The sequence below is a fragment of the Athene noctua genome, chromosome 6 (genome assembly GCF_965140245.1).
Source record: "Athene noctua chromosome 6, bAthNoc1.hap1.1, whole genome shotgun sequence".
NCBI lineage: Eukaryota > Metazoa > Chordata > Aves > Strigiformes > Strigidae > Athene > Athene noctua.
In genome coordinates this window covers 34,348,471-34,360,804 of record NC_134042.1, presented here as the reverse complement: position 1 = coordinate 34,360,804, position 12,334 = coordinate 34,348,471, and the positions used below count along the sequence as shown (strand labels likewise).

Below are 12,334 nucleotides of genomic sequence, written 5' to 3'. Positions count from 1 at the left end.
GGGAGTTTTTTTATTGAAAGCACTTTTATATTAGTCCTAAGCCTTGAATAACAGAAATAACAATTTTCTCTACTTCTGACCCTGTGACTAACAAACTGGGAAAACAATGGCATCAGTAACAAACAGTACCTGGGAGTCTCTATGGGTAGCACAATGATGCAGTAAACCTACCCTTGCTTTTGAAACCAGGCAATGTTGAAATACAGCCACAGATTAGACTGATAAAATGGTAGGATTTCAGTACTGTAATTAGGTCATGCACTTATATCTACAGAATGTCTACATAGGGGACAAAGGGTGAGTGTATGAATGACAATATACAAGAATATACTGAATTAAGGAAATTTCTGTGGGCCCATTTCATAAACAGCGCTGTCTGAGCTGTGATCTCCAGCACCAGTTTTTGTTACAGGTGTATGTATTACTTGAAGGATGCTATACATCTTTTCTCGTTTGTGGGAAAGGTGAGAAGATGCTGATGTGGCTTCAGTGCTGGAAGGGCGGGGAGGGAAGACAGTGCTGCTGAGCTTCAAGATGGAGGGAGGAGATCGAGAGACGAGTCACCTGCACTTCAGTGTCGCCTCATGGTGTCACAGCTGGGAGAAAGCGTAAAACATTTGCACCAGATAACTAGTACTCCAAATTCAGGACTAGCCATAATCTGAGGACTAAAGTTGTACCTAATTATTCCCTGATGCCAATGGTGATGCAGTACTTGCCAAAGCTGTAGCCACCTGGCCTCTGAAGGGAGAATCGTGATTTTACTCTGTAGATACAGTGTATGAAATAAGACCCTCAGTATAATTTTCAGGTGGAGATTAAAAATTAGTCTCTGAAGTCACTAGCTGTTTCACTCTACCGCTAAGGTGTTTTATTTGTTTCCAATATGCTTGCTATACTCAAATTAGTTCTTGCCATATAGCATGGTAGTCATGCTGGTTTTATAAGCTGATAGGGCGTTCACATAAAGTGTAAATCAAAATTACAGCCGACTATTGCAAGATCATGTTGTCTTAACAGGAAATTCATTTCCCCAAGAGCTTCCATCTTGGTGGAAGGCTACGATCAGCAGTTTTAAAAAACAAACTTCAGTTTTGAACTTTTCTGCATTATCGGCTTTGAACAGTAACAAAAAGGCAAGCACATCCCTGTTGGAAGGGGTCAGTCATTTTCAAGGAGGTTATAAATACACAGATGCACAAACAACCACGCATGTTCGTTATTCCATGCTGGCAATGTAAAGTTCAATGAGTAACAAAGCCAAAGTTGTTGTTTTAAAAATCTGTTGCCAAGCAGTAGGTTTTCTCCTAGCAACAAGTGTTTTGCAGCAGGGGAAGCAATTGGATACCTTAGGGGGGGTATGTTAGCACTGGGGGAAGGGTAAAGAAATAACAAACTGGGGTTGGGAGCTTGCTTCGGCAGTGACACAGAGCACAGAGCTGTTCCTGGCTGTGCTGGGGATCGAGGAAGGCAAGCGAAGGGGGACAAGGCAGGAAGGAACACGTAGGACAGGCGGTGAACAAAAGTATTGCCTGCTGGCGCAGGTTCCTATTTGTTCATCAGTTGCTTTGGTTAGGTTTAGTGAGTGATCAGCTGTAGTAGTGTCAGCTGGTTGTCCTCATTTAAAAAAAAAAAAAATCCATACTGAGCTCCTAGGAAGTTTTATTCAGAGCACATTTTAAAAAACACACTTCATTTTTCAAAAGAATTGCATTACTAGAGAAAACGAGATAAGTACTTTTATATACTGCATTTTGGAAACAAATTCCATACACTTTGTAGTTTCTTTTCCCAATTAAAAAAATTATGCATTTATTTTATTGAAAATTATCTTTACTTTTAAGCATTAGTGGTCAGTCCAGTTGTTTTTAAACCTTATGATATGGACACCCTTAAAAATCCCTACATTAAAATGCATCTGTGTCTGTCATTGTAGACACAGAACTATGTTTATTCATTGTTAGTCTGATGGAATGGCTTATTTCAGACTGATGCACCATGTCACAGGTTTTTTGCACTTGCAGAAAATAGTTACTTACAGTGACTAAACATGCAACAGTTCTTGGTATATGCCTTTGAAAGAAGGAGTTAATAAATGATTTCTTGTGCAAAGTCATACTTCCATTAGATGGACATGTTTCAGCATAAATTCATCAGCTAAAAGGAAAATAGGAGAGCATAGGATATAAATAATGTGCTATTTCACTCTACGCAAGTGTAAACTATTGATTATAGAATACATTTAAAATGTGTATTTTTATCACAGAGGATGGGAAATACCAGCTGCAGAATTTTATTTATTTTTCCATATATCATGACAAATTCTTCTCGTTTTGCCTTGCTAACACTTCTTCTGTTTCATTATTATAGCATAACACTGTCAAGTCTCTGGTAAACCTTCAAGTTTGATAGATTTGTTTGAAAATAGCAGCCACCTTAACACATGCAAAAGAGGCTGAAAAAACAGCATGTAACAAGGGGCAGTTTTGTGATGCTAAAATTACAGTGCATATGGATTTGCAATGCATACATTGCATATTAATTTTTGTAACTGTTTATGGTCATAATGCTTGATTTTTCAAGTCTTTTAGATAAGATGAGAAGTTTCTATCATGTCTTTCTGCATGCCATCGTTGAAAGTTGATTCTCTCTTAGACAGGATGGGACTTGTTTAACAAAAAAATAAAATAGTGAACTGGGAAAATTACCATGGAGTTGGATGTAGTGAGTTCTCTAGGCCTTTTGTTACTACTTTTAAAAATAATTAATCCACATCTGTTTAGCTTCTATATCTGATTATATATTTGTGGCTGCTAGCTTACTGGGCTTCAGCAGGTCATCAGCAAACCAGGCAAGTAGTATTTCTGCTGTTCTTCTGTCTCCCTGCTCTCATCATTAAAAGCACAATCAGTCTATTTTTATTTTCACATGGCTATAATGTTTTCTTAGAGCTGTTGTTTTTGCAAGGGAAACTTTTCGCTCTGAGGGGTATTTTCTAGCTTGCATCATTCAAATTTAGAAGCTCTTTAGCAAACAGGTCATGTAATAGACCTACTAGGAAAAAGTGAATATAACTATTCTATTTGGTAGAACTCAAATCTCCGTAGCTGAGTCTTTTGCAGGTCAACAGACTGTGATTCTTAGACATGGTGAGCATCTCTGATGCTTTTTTGCGTGTTAGGTCAGCCGCATTTCTTCTTCACATACACTTTCCATTTCTCCCAGTTATCAGTTTCCTTCTCTGCAGAGTTACAAGAGAGTTCAGTGCTGAGAGTTCAGCATCCTCTCTGAAGAAGGCCGAACTGCAAATGGACTCATGGACAATGTTCCCATTATATTTTTTCCACTTTGAAATAAATTTTGTTGCTTTTGAGGACGTCTCCCACCTGTAGTCTATATTTTTCTTAGAGAAAATTACATTATTCCTCTTGATATCACATGAATAAAAGTAAAAATCTCAAGTGGTGCTTCTATTGAGACTGAGAACTGCTTATTTTCCCAGAGGTGTGGAGAAGTAGTCAGACACTTAAACCTTTAAGAAAACCTCCAGTTCTCTTGAACAGAAAATTTTAGTCATATTGAAGAAGCCACAGTGATCTTTGTAGTGTTACCTTTCTACTTTTTCTTTTTTTCAATTATTGCAAATCTTATTTAGTACTTTATGATGAAGCTCTGGTTTGGTGAGACATACAGTGGGTGATAATTATGGCTGTAATTTTTAAAAAGTTATTTCTATGAAAAATATTTGAATGTTAGCTTCTTATTTGCCTAACAGCAAATTTAAAAAGTGACCTTACCGGAGTCCTCTAAATGGCTTTTTTTCATGCTCTCAAAATCAGGAATTAGTTATTTAAGTACTTTTCCATTTCTGTCCCATGTTTATTTTTCTAGATGTATGTTCTCTGTTGACTGTTTAGTTATTCATTATGACAGGTTAATTTGCAAAGAGAAAGCCTGTTTACAGAGAAAAGATACCTTTGCAGTGAAGACTACACTACGTGCTTATTTAAGCAATTATGGCTTTCTACAACTGCTTACTGTATCATGTTGTTCAGATTCTGAGTGATGATATTTTATTAATATATAATGATGCATTTTCTGACTGAAGGGTTTACTTGGAGAATATGTACAGCTGCATTTGGAAATTAGAATTCATTTGAATGTTTTCGGTTCTAAAAATGCTCATTACATTTACCTAATGAAAAGTAACCTTAATATATTGAATGGCAAGGGGAAAAATAACTGCCACAATATAATTTTGACATGTCCAATATATATCAAAATATAATTCTGGCTTATTGAAGAAGGTATTAATTGTAATTATTGGATTTATTGTGCCATCACCGGAGACCAATTTTTGAATGTATCTTGTTTATCTAGGATACAGAGATATGTACTGAAATACTGAAAGTTATCTGACTGGACTGGGGATTTAGGTCCCGTTGAAGTGAATATGCTGATAAAACATCTTGTCTTACATGCATTTGAAAATTTCATTACGCATCTTTCTGTGACCAAAAGAGTGTGAATATAGCTTGAGGTTGGTTTGTCTGTCTTAAAAAAGAGGCCTCATGGATTTGAAGATTTCAGAATCCATTAATTTAGTCATACTAGTTTTATTTTTTCAGAAATAAGCTGGATACCTACCATAATTTTGCTTTATAAGGACTGTCGTGGTTTAAACACAGCTGGCAGCCAAACACCACACAGCCACTTGCTCACCCACCCCACCCCGGGGATGGGGGAGGAGAGAATTGGAGGGGTAAAGGTAAGGAGAGTCATAGGTTGAGATAGAAACAGTTTAATAATTGAAATAAAATAAAACAGTAATAACAATAATAAAGAGTGCAATCGGGTAATGCACAATGTGATTGCTCACCACCCACTGACCAATACCCAGCCCATTTCTGGCTGGCGAACCTGGAAAAAACAAGATCCTGCAACCACAATCCCTGAAGCAAGAGAGAACCCCCTCCTTCCCAGCCAACCCTCCTCTGTATACTGAACATGACGTTATATGACATGGAATATTTCATCAGCCAGTTTGGGTCCATTGCTCCCTCACAGCTTCTTGTGCACCTGCGCACTGATGGGGCATGGGAAGTTGGGAAGTCCTTGATTTCTTAGCAACAACTGAAAATATCAGTGTATTATCAACACTGTTCTGATACCACATCCCATACTGAATCTAAACCACAGCAGTCCTCTAGCTACTAAGAAGAAAAATTAACTCTATCCCAACTGAAACCAGGACGTCTTTGTATTCATTAGTTGGACATTTCTCTGCACACACTTCTTCAGAGTAACCCAAGAAGAGAAGGAAAAGTTGTTCATACAAGAGAAGCATCAAGTAGTAATGTTATATAGGCATGCAAATGTTATCACCTCTCAGTGCAGTTAAGGGAGAAACTGATGCTGGAACAGGAGTAGTGGAAGCTCCCTGGGCCCTCTAGACAAGTCTCTTCCTTGTAACCCTCAGAGCATGTAAGCTCTTCCTGTAGGACTTGGTCTGAACACTGTTTTGAACCCTGCTATTGTGAGTAGAAGGCTGTTCCAAAATCTCTCTGCTTCAATTGCCAGGAATGTTTTCACCTTTTTTTTTTTTGGTAAACTTACAGCCAATTTATACACATGTATTCTTTGGCCAACATTATTCTCTAACTAAAATAGTTTTTCTCTATTCTGTTCTCTCTACTGTTCTTATAGCAAATAACTTCATCTCCTCTCAGCTTGTGATTTGCTAGGTTAAACAAACCAAGTCTCCTCTTGTAAATTAAGATTTTTATTGATTGTCTCAATAGTCATTTTCTGTGCCGTTTTGAATGACCTTTGCTGAATAGAGGAGACTATACAAGGTGCCAGAGGAGGCCCTACTATAGCTGTGTACAGCACAGCTGCTGAAGTCTCTGTTGTCTTTCTTGCTGGTAGAAACCTGTCCTGACGTCAGTTGAGTTTTCCTCTTTCATGCTGGTACCTTTTCACACTGTCATCCTGTGGTTGCCAGATATATCCTTCTCCCAAGCTACTTGGCTGACAGGCTTCCAACAATGCCACAGAACTTGTGTTACTGTTCTGTTATTTTCCACTTGTTTTTACTGACTTTTGCCACATTTCTGTTATCCTAGTTCTCGTGATCAGCCTGTTGCTTTCTGTATCATATTCTCTTAACTTTTTCTTAGCTAACTGTATCATCACATAATTCTTGTGATGTGTTGTTAATTAAAACACTAGACATGATTAGTCCCAAGTCAGTATCCAAAATACACAAGATATAATTGCCATTCCTTAACGCATGCAAGAGAAGTATAAATGAAGGTTATTCAGCCAGATGTTTTGGGTGGTACATTAAGATATTTCTATCTATTCAGACTCAATAGCTGTTTCTCTGGGTGGTATTTTGACAACAGTGCCAAGGGCCTTCAGTCAGGGGTTGGGCCCTGTTTGGCTGAGCATTATAAAAACAATCCTCAGATAGATGCTTTGGTGAAATAGGCAAAGAATAGCAGTTTTGTATGTGGGGCAGTGTAAAAGGAAGCGTAAAGGTGATCATCGGGGAAGGAAACACATGTAAAATCGTTGACAAACTAGAGCGAGAGTTTGTGTCTCCAGACTGGGTGAGGAAAGCATCAGCAAGATCTTGAAAATAACCTGCAGCAGAGAAGAAAATTGGAAGCACTTTTCCCTCCATTTTATAAATTTCTGAAGGGTTTTGTTCTGGTTTTTAGAAAGCCATTTCTGTAGGCTCTTGAAATTGAGAAGTCCCTGTTACTCTCAGCTCTGAGCCCCAATGATGGCCAGAGCACTGTAAAGGGCTGTTGACCTTTCCTTGAGCAGAGAGCATCTGAACTCCACAAATCTATGAGTACTGTTGCTTATTCAACGTGACTAGTATAAATATCGACAAGAAGCACTGCTTTCACTTCTGGGGATGATGGCACAAAAAAGTCTTTTTGTTTCTTCATAGATTCCCTTCACTTTCTGCCTGTGCCACTTCTGATTAGAGTTTTCTCTTGGAGCTTTTTGGAGTTACAAAATCAACTTCTACAATGTAAAACTGGCTACAAGAAAAATAAGATTTGCTTAGAGGGTTTAAAACAGAAAACCAGCCTGAACAGACAGAAGCTGGAAGCCCTTACACAGGGGAGATCAGTGGTTTGGCAAAAAACTCCAAAAGAACCCCAGATTTCTCAGTAAACCAAACATGTGGAAAAATAATAAACAAAAATTGTTCAGAGCTGCAAAATGAAGAAGCCCACACGCATTACAGGCTTTTATAACTGTGTTAGAAACAAATGTTATAAATTTACCGGTCTTTTGTGTGAAAGAGATGCAATAATAGGGAAGATCCTGCTTTCTCCTAGCAGGATGCCAACAGTTGTCTTAAACACCTCTGTCAAGTACTGCAGCATTTGAAAATGTAGAAAGAACAAATAGTTTGACTTAGATTAGTATAAGCCCTCAGGAACTTCCTGTTTTCATCATCTTTTGTAGAATGGGTGTTTTCCTACTAATATTTCTTATTGTTTACTCAAATTACTTACTATACAGCAGTTTGTCTAATTGACTCAGGTTCTGAAATCCTACCTTTTTTTTTTTTTTTTTTAAGTTTATATGCCTGTTTATAAAGAGGGTATAGGGAGAAGGCATTCTGTTTAGGTTTTAAAGCAACATGCTAAGTCTGAAGGTGTGAGCCATATGTCACTTAGGTACCTCTCTGTGTTTCTGCAGAGTTGATGTCTTGTTCGAGTCCATCTGTGGCCATAAAGCAAGAGACCTAACATTATTCTGCAGATAAATATTGTCTGTACATCTGCTGCTAGATAGATAAAGGACAGAACTGGTAGCTTCGAGATTTTGTTTCCAGTTAGAAAGCAAAGGAAAATACACAGTGAAGGATTAGGATAATTTGTACTGATTTCTGGGAAATCTTAGAGGAGTTTTCATTTGGGGATTTTTTAGGGATTTTTGGTATTAGTGGTTTGGGTTTGTTTTGTTTTCCTGAAGGGTTTAATACAGAGGGCAAGCATATGATGACAGCTGGTAAACTGGAGGTCAGTTTTCTTGGATGGGTGGTGGTTCAAGCACACTGAAGGATGTTGCTGCGTGATAGGCATGCCTGCTCCTTCTCCCTGTGGTCCGTAGCGTAATGCTTAATAGAGCAAAGTCGGGCAAGGACTGCAAACAATTTGAAATGTTCTGTGCCTCAGAATTTTAATGAAGTCATCTGGGAAGAAAAAGCTACAAACTGCACACTCACAATATATGACATCTGACTATCATTCTGAGAGAGTTAATGAATCAGAGGGTATTGTGTCTTCTTTCTCTAGATCACTTGTTTGAGCTCAGCCCACAGCTATAGTGACCAAATGTCACTGTCCTTTTCATGCTCAGAATGAAATGGGTCTGATTTTCTCTCCACTGGTTCTTTGGAAGCAAGGCTCACTGCCCCAGTTGTTGCTACCCAAGGCAGGAGTCTTTTACCATCCCAACCTGAGACACCAGTGAAAGACTGACTTTTGGGAGACTCTCCCTCTAAAAGCTGTGCTTTCAAAACATGAGGGTACAGGATGCAACCTGATTGCCCATGCAAGAATGGTTCCTTTGCTAGTGCTAAATAGCCTATATTTTTAGAAAAGTGTAACAGCAGGCAAACAGCTAGTATTTGCTCTGGTTCTATCAGATGGAAAATCTCAGCCACACTTTTTTCCAATACGGCAGATATGACATAACGTGTTTCTGTTCCCATCAACAGGCTTATATCTGCAAAATTTGGTTGTTTTGATTCGCAGAAACGGACTCTACAATTCAGAGAGAGTTATAAAGCAGGCATGTTTACTCCAGTGCCAGGGTCCGAGGGGATTTCTCCACAAAGCTTGCACACCAACAGCACATTTTACCAGAAACTGATAGAGTGTGGATATCCATATTCATTGGATTGCATAATACAAGCATACATATGCATAAGTAAGGCTGGGTTAGTTCAAAAGCTCATGTCAGCAGTTTGTTATCTTTGTACCTGCGTGTTGCCTCCTGGTGGGGGTCTTTGGGAGGAAGGCTCACAGTCTTTCTCACCTTGTACTTTTCCTTGGAGCATGCGCAGATTCTCTTAGCCAGTTTCTTGAACAACAAGAGTGGTTCCAGCTGGTTTACCACCTCTATCTTATCTAAAAGCACCAGTATATTAGTTTCTATCACCCATATATGACTATCTATCCACTACAAAGCCTAAACTTGTTAGAACGCATCTGCTTTCCAAGTACGTGTCTCTTATTTTTGTCGAACATAGTAGTTCCTTGGTAAGTTTCCACAGAACAATCATGGCAAGCAGGATTATTAAGCAATATTCTGAAATCATTATAAATTGCTATAAGTAAATAAGTTGCAAAGCAGGTGATCATTTCCTTGTATCAGTTTCCTTTGGTCTTGAACAGCTTGTATCATTAGGAAGTGGGGAAAATAGTCTGGCATATTTGGGGAAAAAAGTATTACTACTAAGAACTCACCTGTTTAGTATACAATATCAAATCTGCACAAAAAAAAAAAAAAATAGAGCATCTTGTTTCAAAAAATAAGAACATTTTAGTTTTACTAAGGGTAGGTGCATGCAGCCAAACCACCTTTATGTATTCCATCTCCTTTCCTGAGTTTTTGTAGTTTCACATCTGATACCTACTAGTCGCTGACAGTCACTTTCCTGCAGGGAAAAAAACATTGACCCTGAGAGTTATCTGATTTTTGGATTGGAAGTACTGTTCACTCACTCTGGAAATGCTGACTCACTTGACAGCTCAAAAAAATCCAAAACCAGAAAAGCCTTCTAGCACCTTTATGTGAGAACATCTGCTAGGCTGATAGAAATTAGCCTTCATTGCATTTATTTACTTGGCAATACTATACAGCATTCTTTATATTGTTCTTCAAAGCATGGTCTGCTCTGTTGCTCTGTAGGATGGAGTTAGCAGTCTACCATGCTGAAAGTCAGCATGGTGGGTGGAAATCGAGAAATGTATCTTGGATAATGAAAGGTTTGCATAGAATTTCAATACTTTCTAATCATTGGCACTTAGGTTTGTAAGGATTTGAGGGGCAGATATACAGAGAGAAATAAGAGAAATCGTGGTCCAAGGTGTGGGGACTGGGAGGGGAGAAGTCGCAATGAATCTGTAAGCATGTAATCAGGATGCCTCTCTGGAAAACAAAGATTTGTGGTCCATGTGCATTTTGCAATACAGAATTACAAGGTAAAAATGCATAACATTGCTAGGATTGTTATAATTACAGAGTAAAGCTCTCTTACTGGGTCATTCCATGACTCCTCTGGCAAGTAACATAGCTGAATGTGGTGGATGGAGATCTCCACTGCTTCATTCAGCCCGTATCCTAGTGGGTTTGGACATCCTCTTGGATCGTGTGGTGTTGAACCGGATCCCATCCCACAGAGGAAGACTGTGGGGAAAGCATCTGTGTCTAGGAAGCTCCTGAGGAAGTTACCTGCCTGCTGGACTATACACTACCGGTGCAATATTAGTCCCAGCACGCTTCCCGTTCCACTGAACGTGGCTGAATTGAATACCACGGCTGTTGCCCATTAGGCTGAACTCTGTTCTGCTACTGCCATCCCTGAGAGCCGATGGTGTTGTGTGTATGATCTCAGATGTTAGGAGCTGGGTTGCTGAGATGCACAACCAGGATACAAACGCTCCAGGGCACACACTTTAGTAGGACTTTAGACACAAGAGCTTGCCACAAAAGCTCAAGTACTTACTGATTTTTGGTGGTTGGGTGGAGTATTTGTGGTTCGACTCAGTTTTTGCATTTCAGTGTCTTTGTTTCCTGTCCAAAGCCACTTGATTCCTTGTTGGTGTAGAGTAGCTTACTCCAGTCCTGCTTCAGGTCACTTCTTTTGTTTAAAAAAAAAAAAATATTACACAGTCTGTAACACTTTGAATCCAAGATCTACCTTCACTTATTTCAGTGTTGTGACACATCATTTGTGCTTCAGGAAAGTCCTACTGGCAAATCTCAACCATTTTTCTTTCTTTTTCTTGAAGGCTCTGATACTTCACCAGCTCGGACGCTATAGCTTGGCAGAGAAGATTCTCAGAGATGCCGTCCAGGTGAACTCCACAGCCCATGAGGTCTGGAATGGCCTGGGAGAGGTGCTCCAGGCTCAAGGCAATGATGATGCTGCAACCGAATGCTTCCTGACAGCGCTGGAGCTTGAAGCTAGCAGTCCCGTGGTCCCTTTTACCATCATTCCTAGAGTCCTTTGAGAGGGCATCTTGATAAACCGATTTTGGTCTGACTTCTGAGTGAGGAAACCCAGTGTATCAGGCTGCCTGGTAACTCGTTAGTTTGAAAAACTTTAGAGCTACAGGTAACAAACTCCAGTCTTTGGCGGGAAAGTGGCCAAAACAGTGACGTGATGGAATGTATTCATTAATGTTAGACTGAGAGGACAAAATGGCTAGTCAGAACCAAACCACTCATATCACCTACATTTTTGCCCTGGTAGTTTTAAAACATCATTATATTGTTCATGGATGATGTGCCATATTTTGTTAGTGATACTTGAGTGTTACATAAAATTATAATGGAATCAACTACCAAATGTAGAATAAGTTAAAATTCAGTGGCAGAGCAGACTATTTTTAACAAGGCTGTTAATAAAACTGTTCTCTTCCTGCCTCTCAACCTCTTTTGGCCCAAAGTCAAAATGTGAATTTTCTGTTTCCATCTCTATTTTAGTCCAGGCCAGAAAATCAGTCGAGTTCTTGTTTTCAGTTGTTAATAACTGTGATGTGTGGCTAACTGTTATCTCTATTTAGAGCAAAGGCTGAGTACAAGAATATTTATATTTTACCAATGTATGCCTGTTACAAAAAATATATTGGTTATTTAAGTTTAACTTTTTTATGTGAATTCAGAGTTTATTTATCGATGGAAATATGTAAAAAGAAGCCTCAAATGGAATATTTACCGACACTCCTTATACACGACCCACACTTGGCTAAATGGGAAGATTATGTTAATAATAAAATGATTTTTAAATGCAACCTTTCCTGTGTCCTGGTTAAGAACCCAGGGGAACATAGATGGCTTGTGAACACGTTTTTATGATGTGAGGCCTGTGGCTAGCTGGCCTTGAAGATGAACGACACCCAAATTAAATGCCCTGAGGCCAGTCTAGAGAAAAGAAGCTGCTATACTCTTTGCCAATGGTATTGTTACCTTAGATTTCAAGTTTCCGTAAATCTTCACTACTACTCCTTTTTTATTCCTTCCACTCCACCTGTCAGTGAAGCCAGATTACTCTGCCTCTACGTAATGCATA

At 39.0% G+C, this 12,334-nt stretch overlaps 1 protein-coding gene across 7 annotated transcripts in view; it reads left to right on the top strand.

Moving 5' to 3' along the window:
* The window catches only part of TTC7B (tetratricopeptide repeat domain 7B), a 145,598-nt gene extending 133,552 nt beyond the window's left edge, over positions 1 to 12,046 (top strand). For all 7 annotated transcript variants that reach the window (XM_074908539.1, XM_074908538.1, XM_074908535.1 and 4 more), the window contains one exon: positions 11,052 to 12,046. In XM_074908539.1, the coding sequence (XP_074764640.1) occupies positions 11,052 to 11,273 (222 nt within the window). In that variant the 3' untranslated portion in view covers positions 11,274 to 12,046. The remainder of the gene's footprint in view (positions 1 to 11,051) is intronic.
* Positions 12,047 to 12,334: the final 288 nt, after the last annotated feature.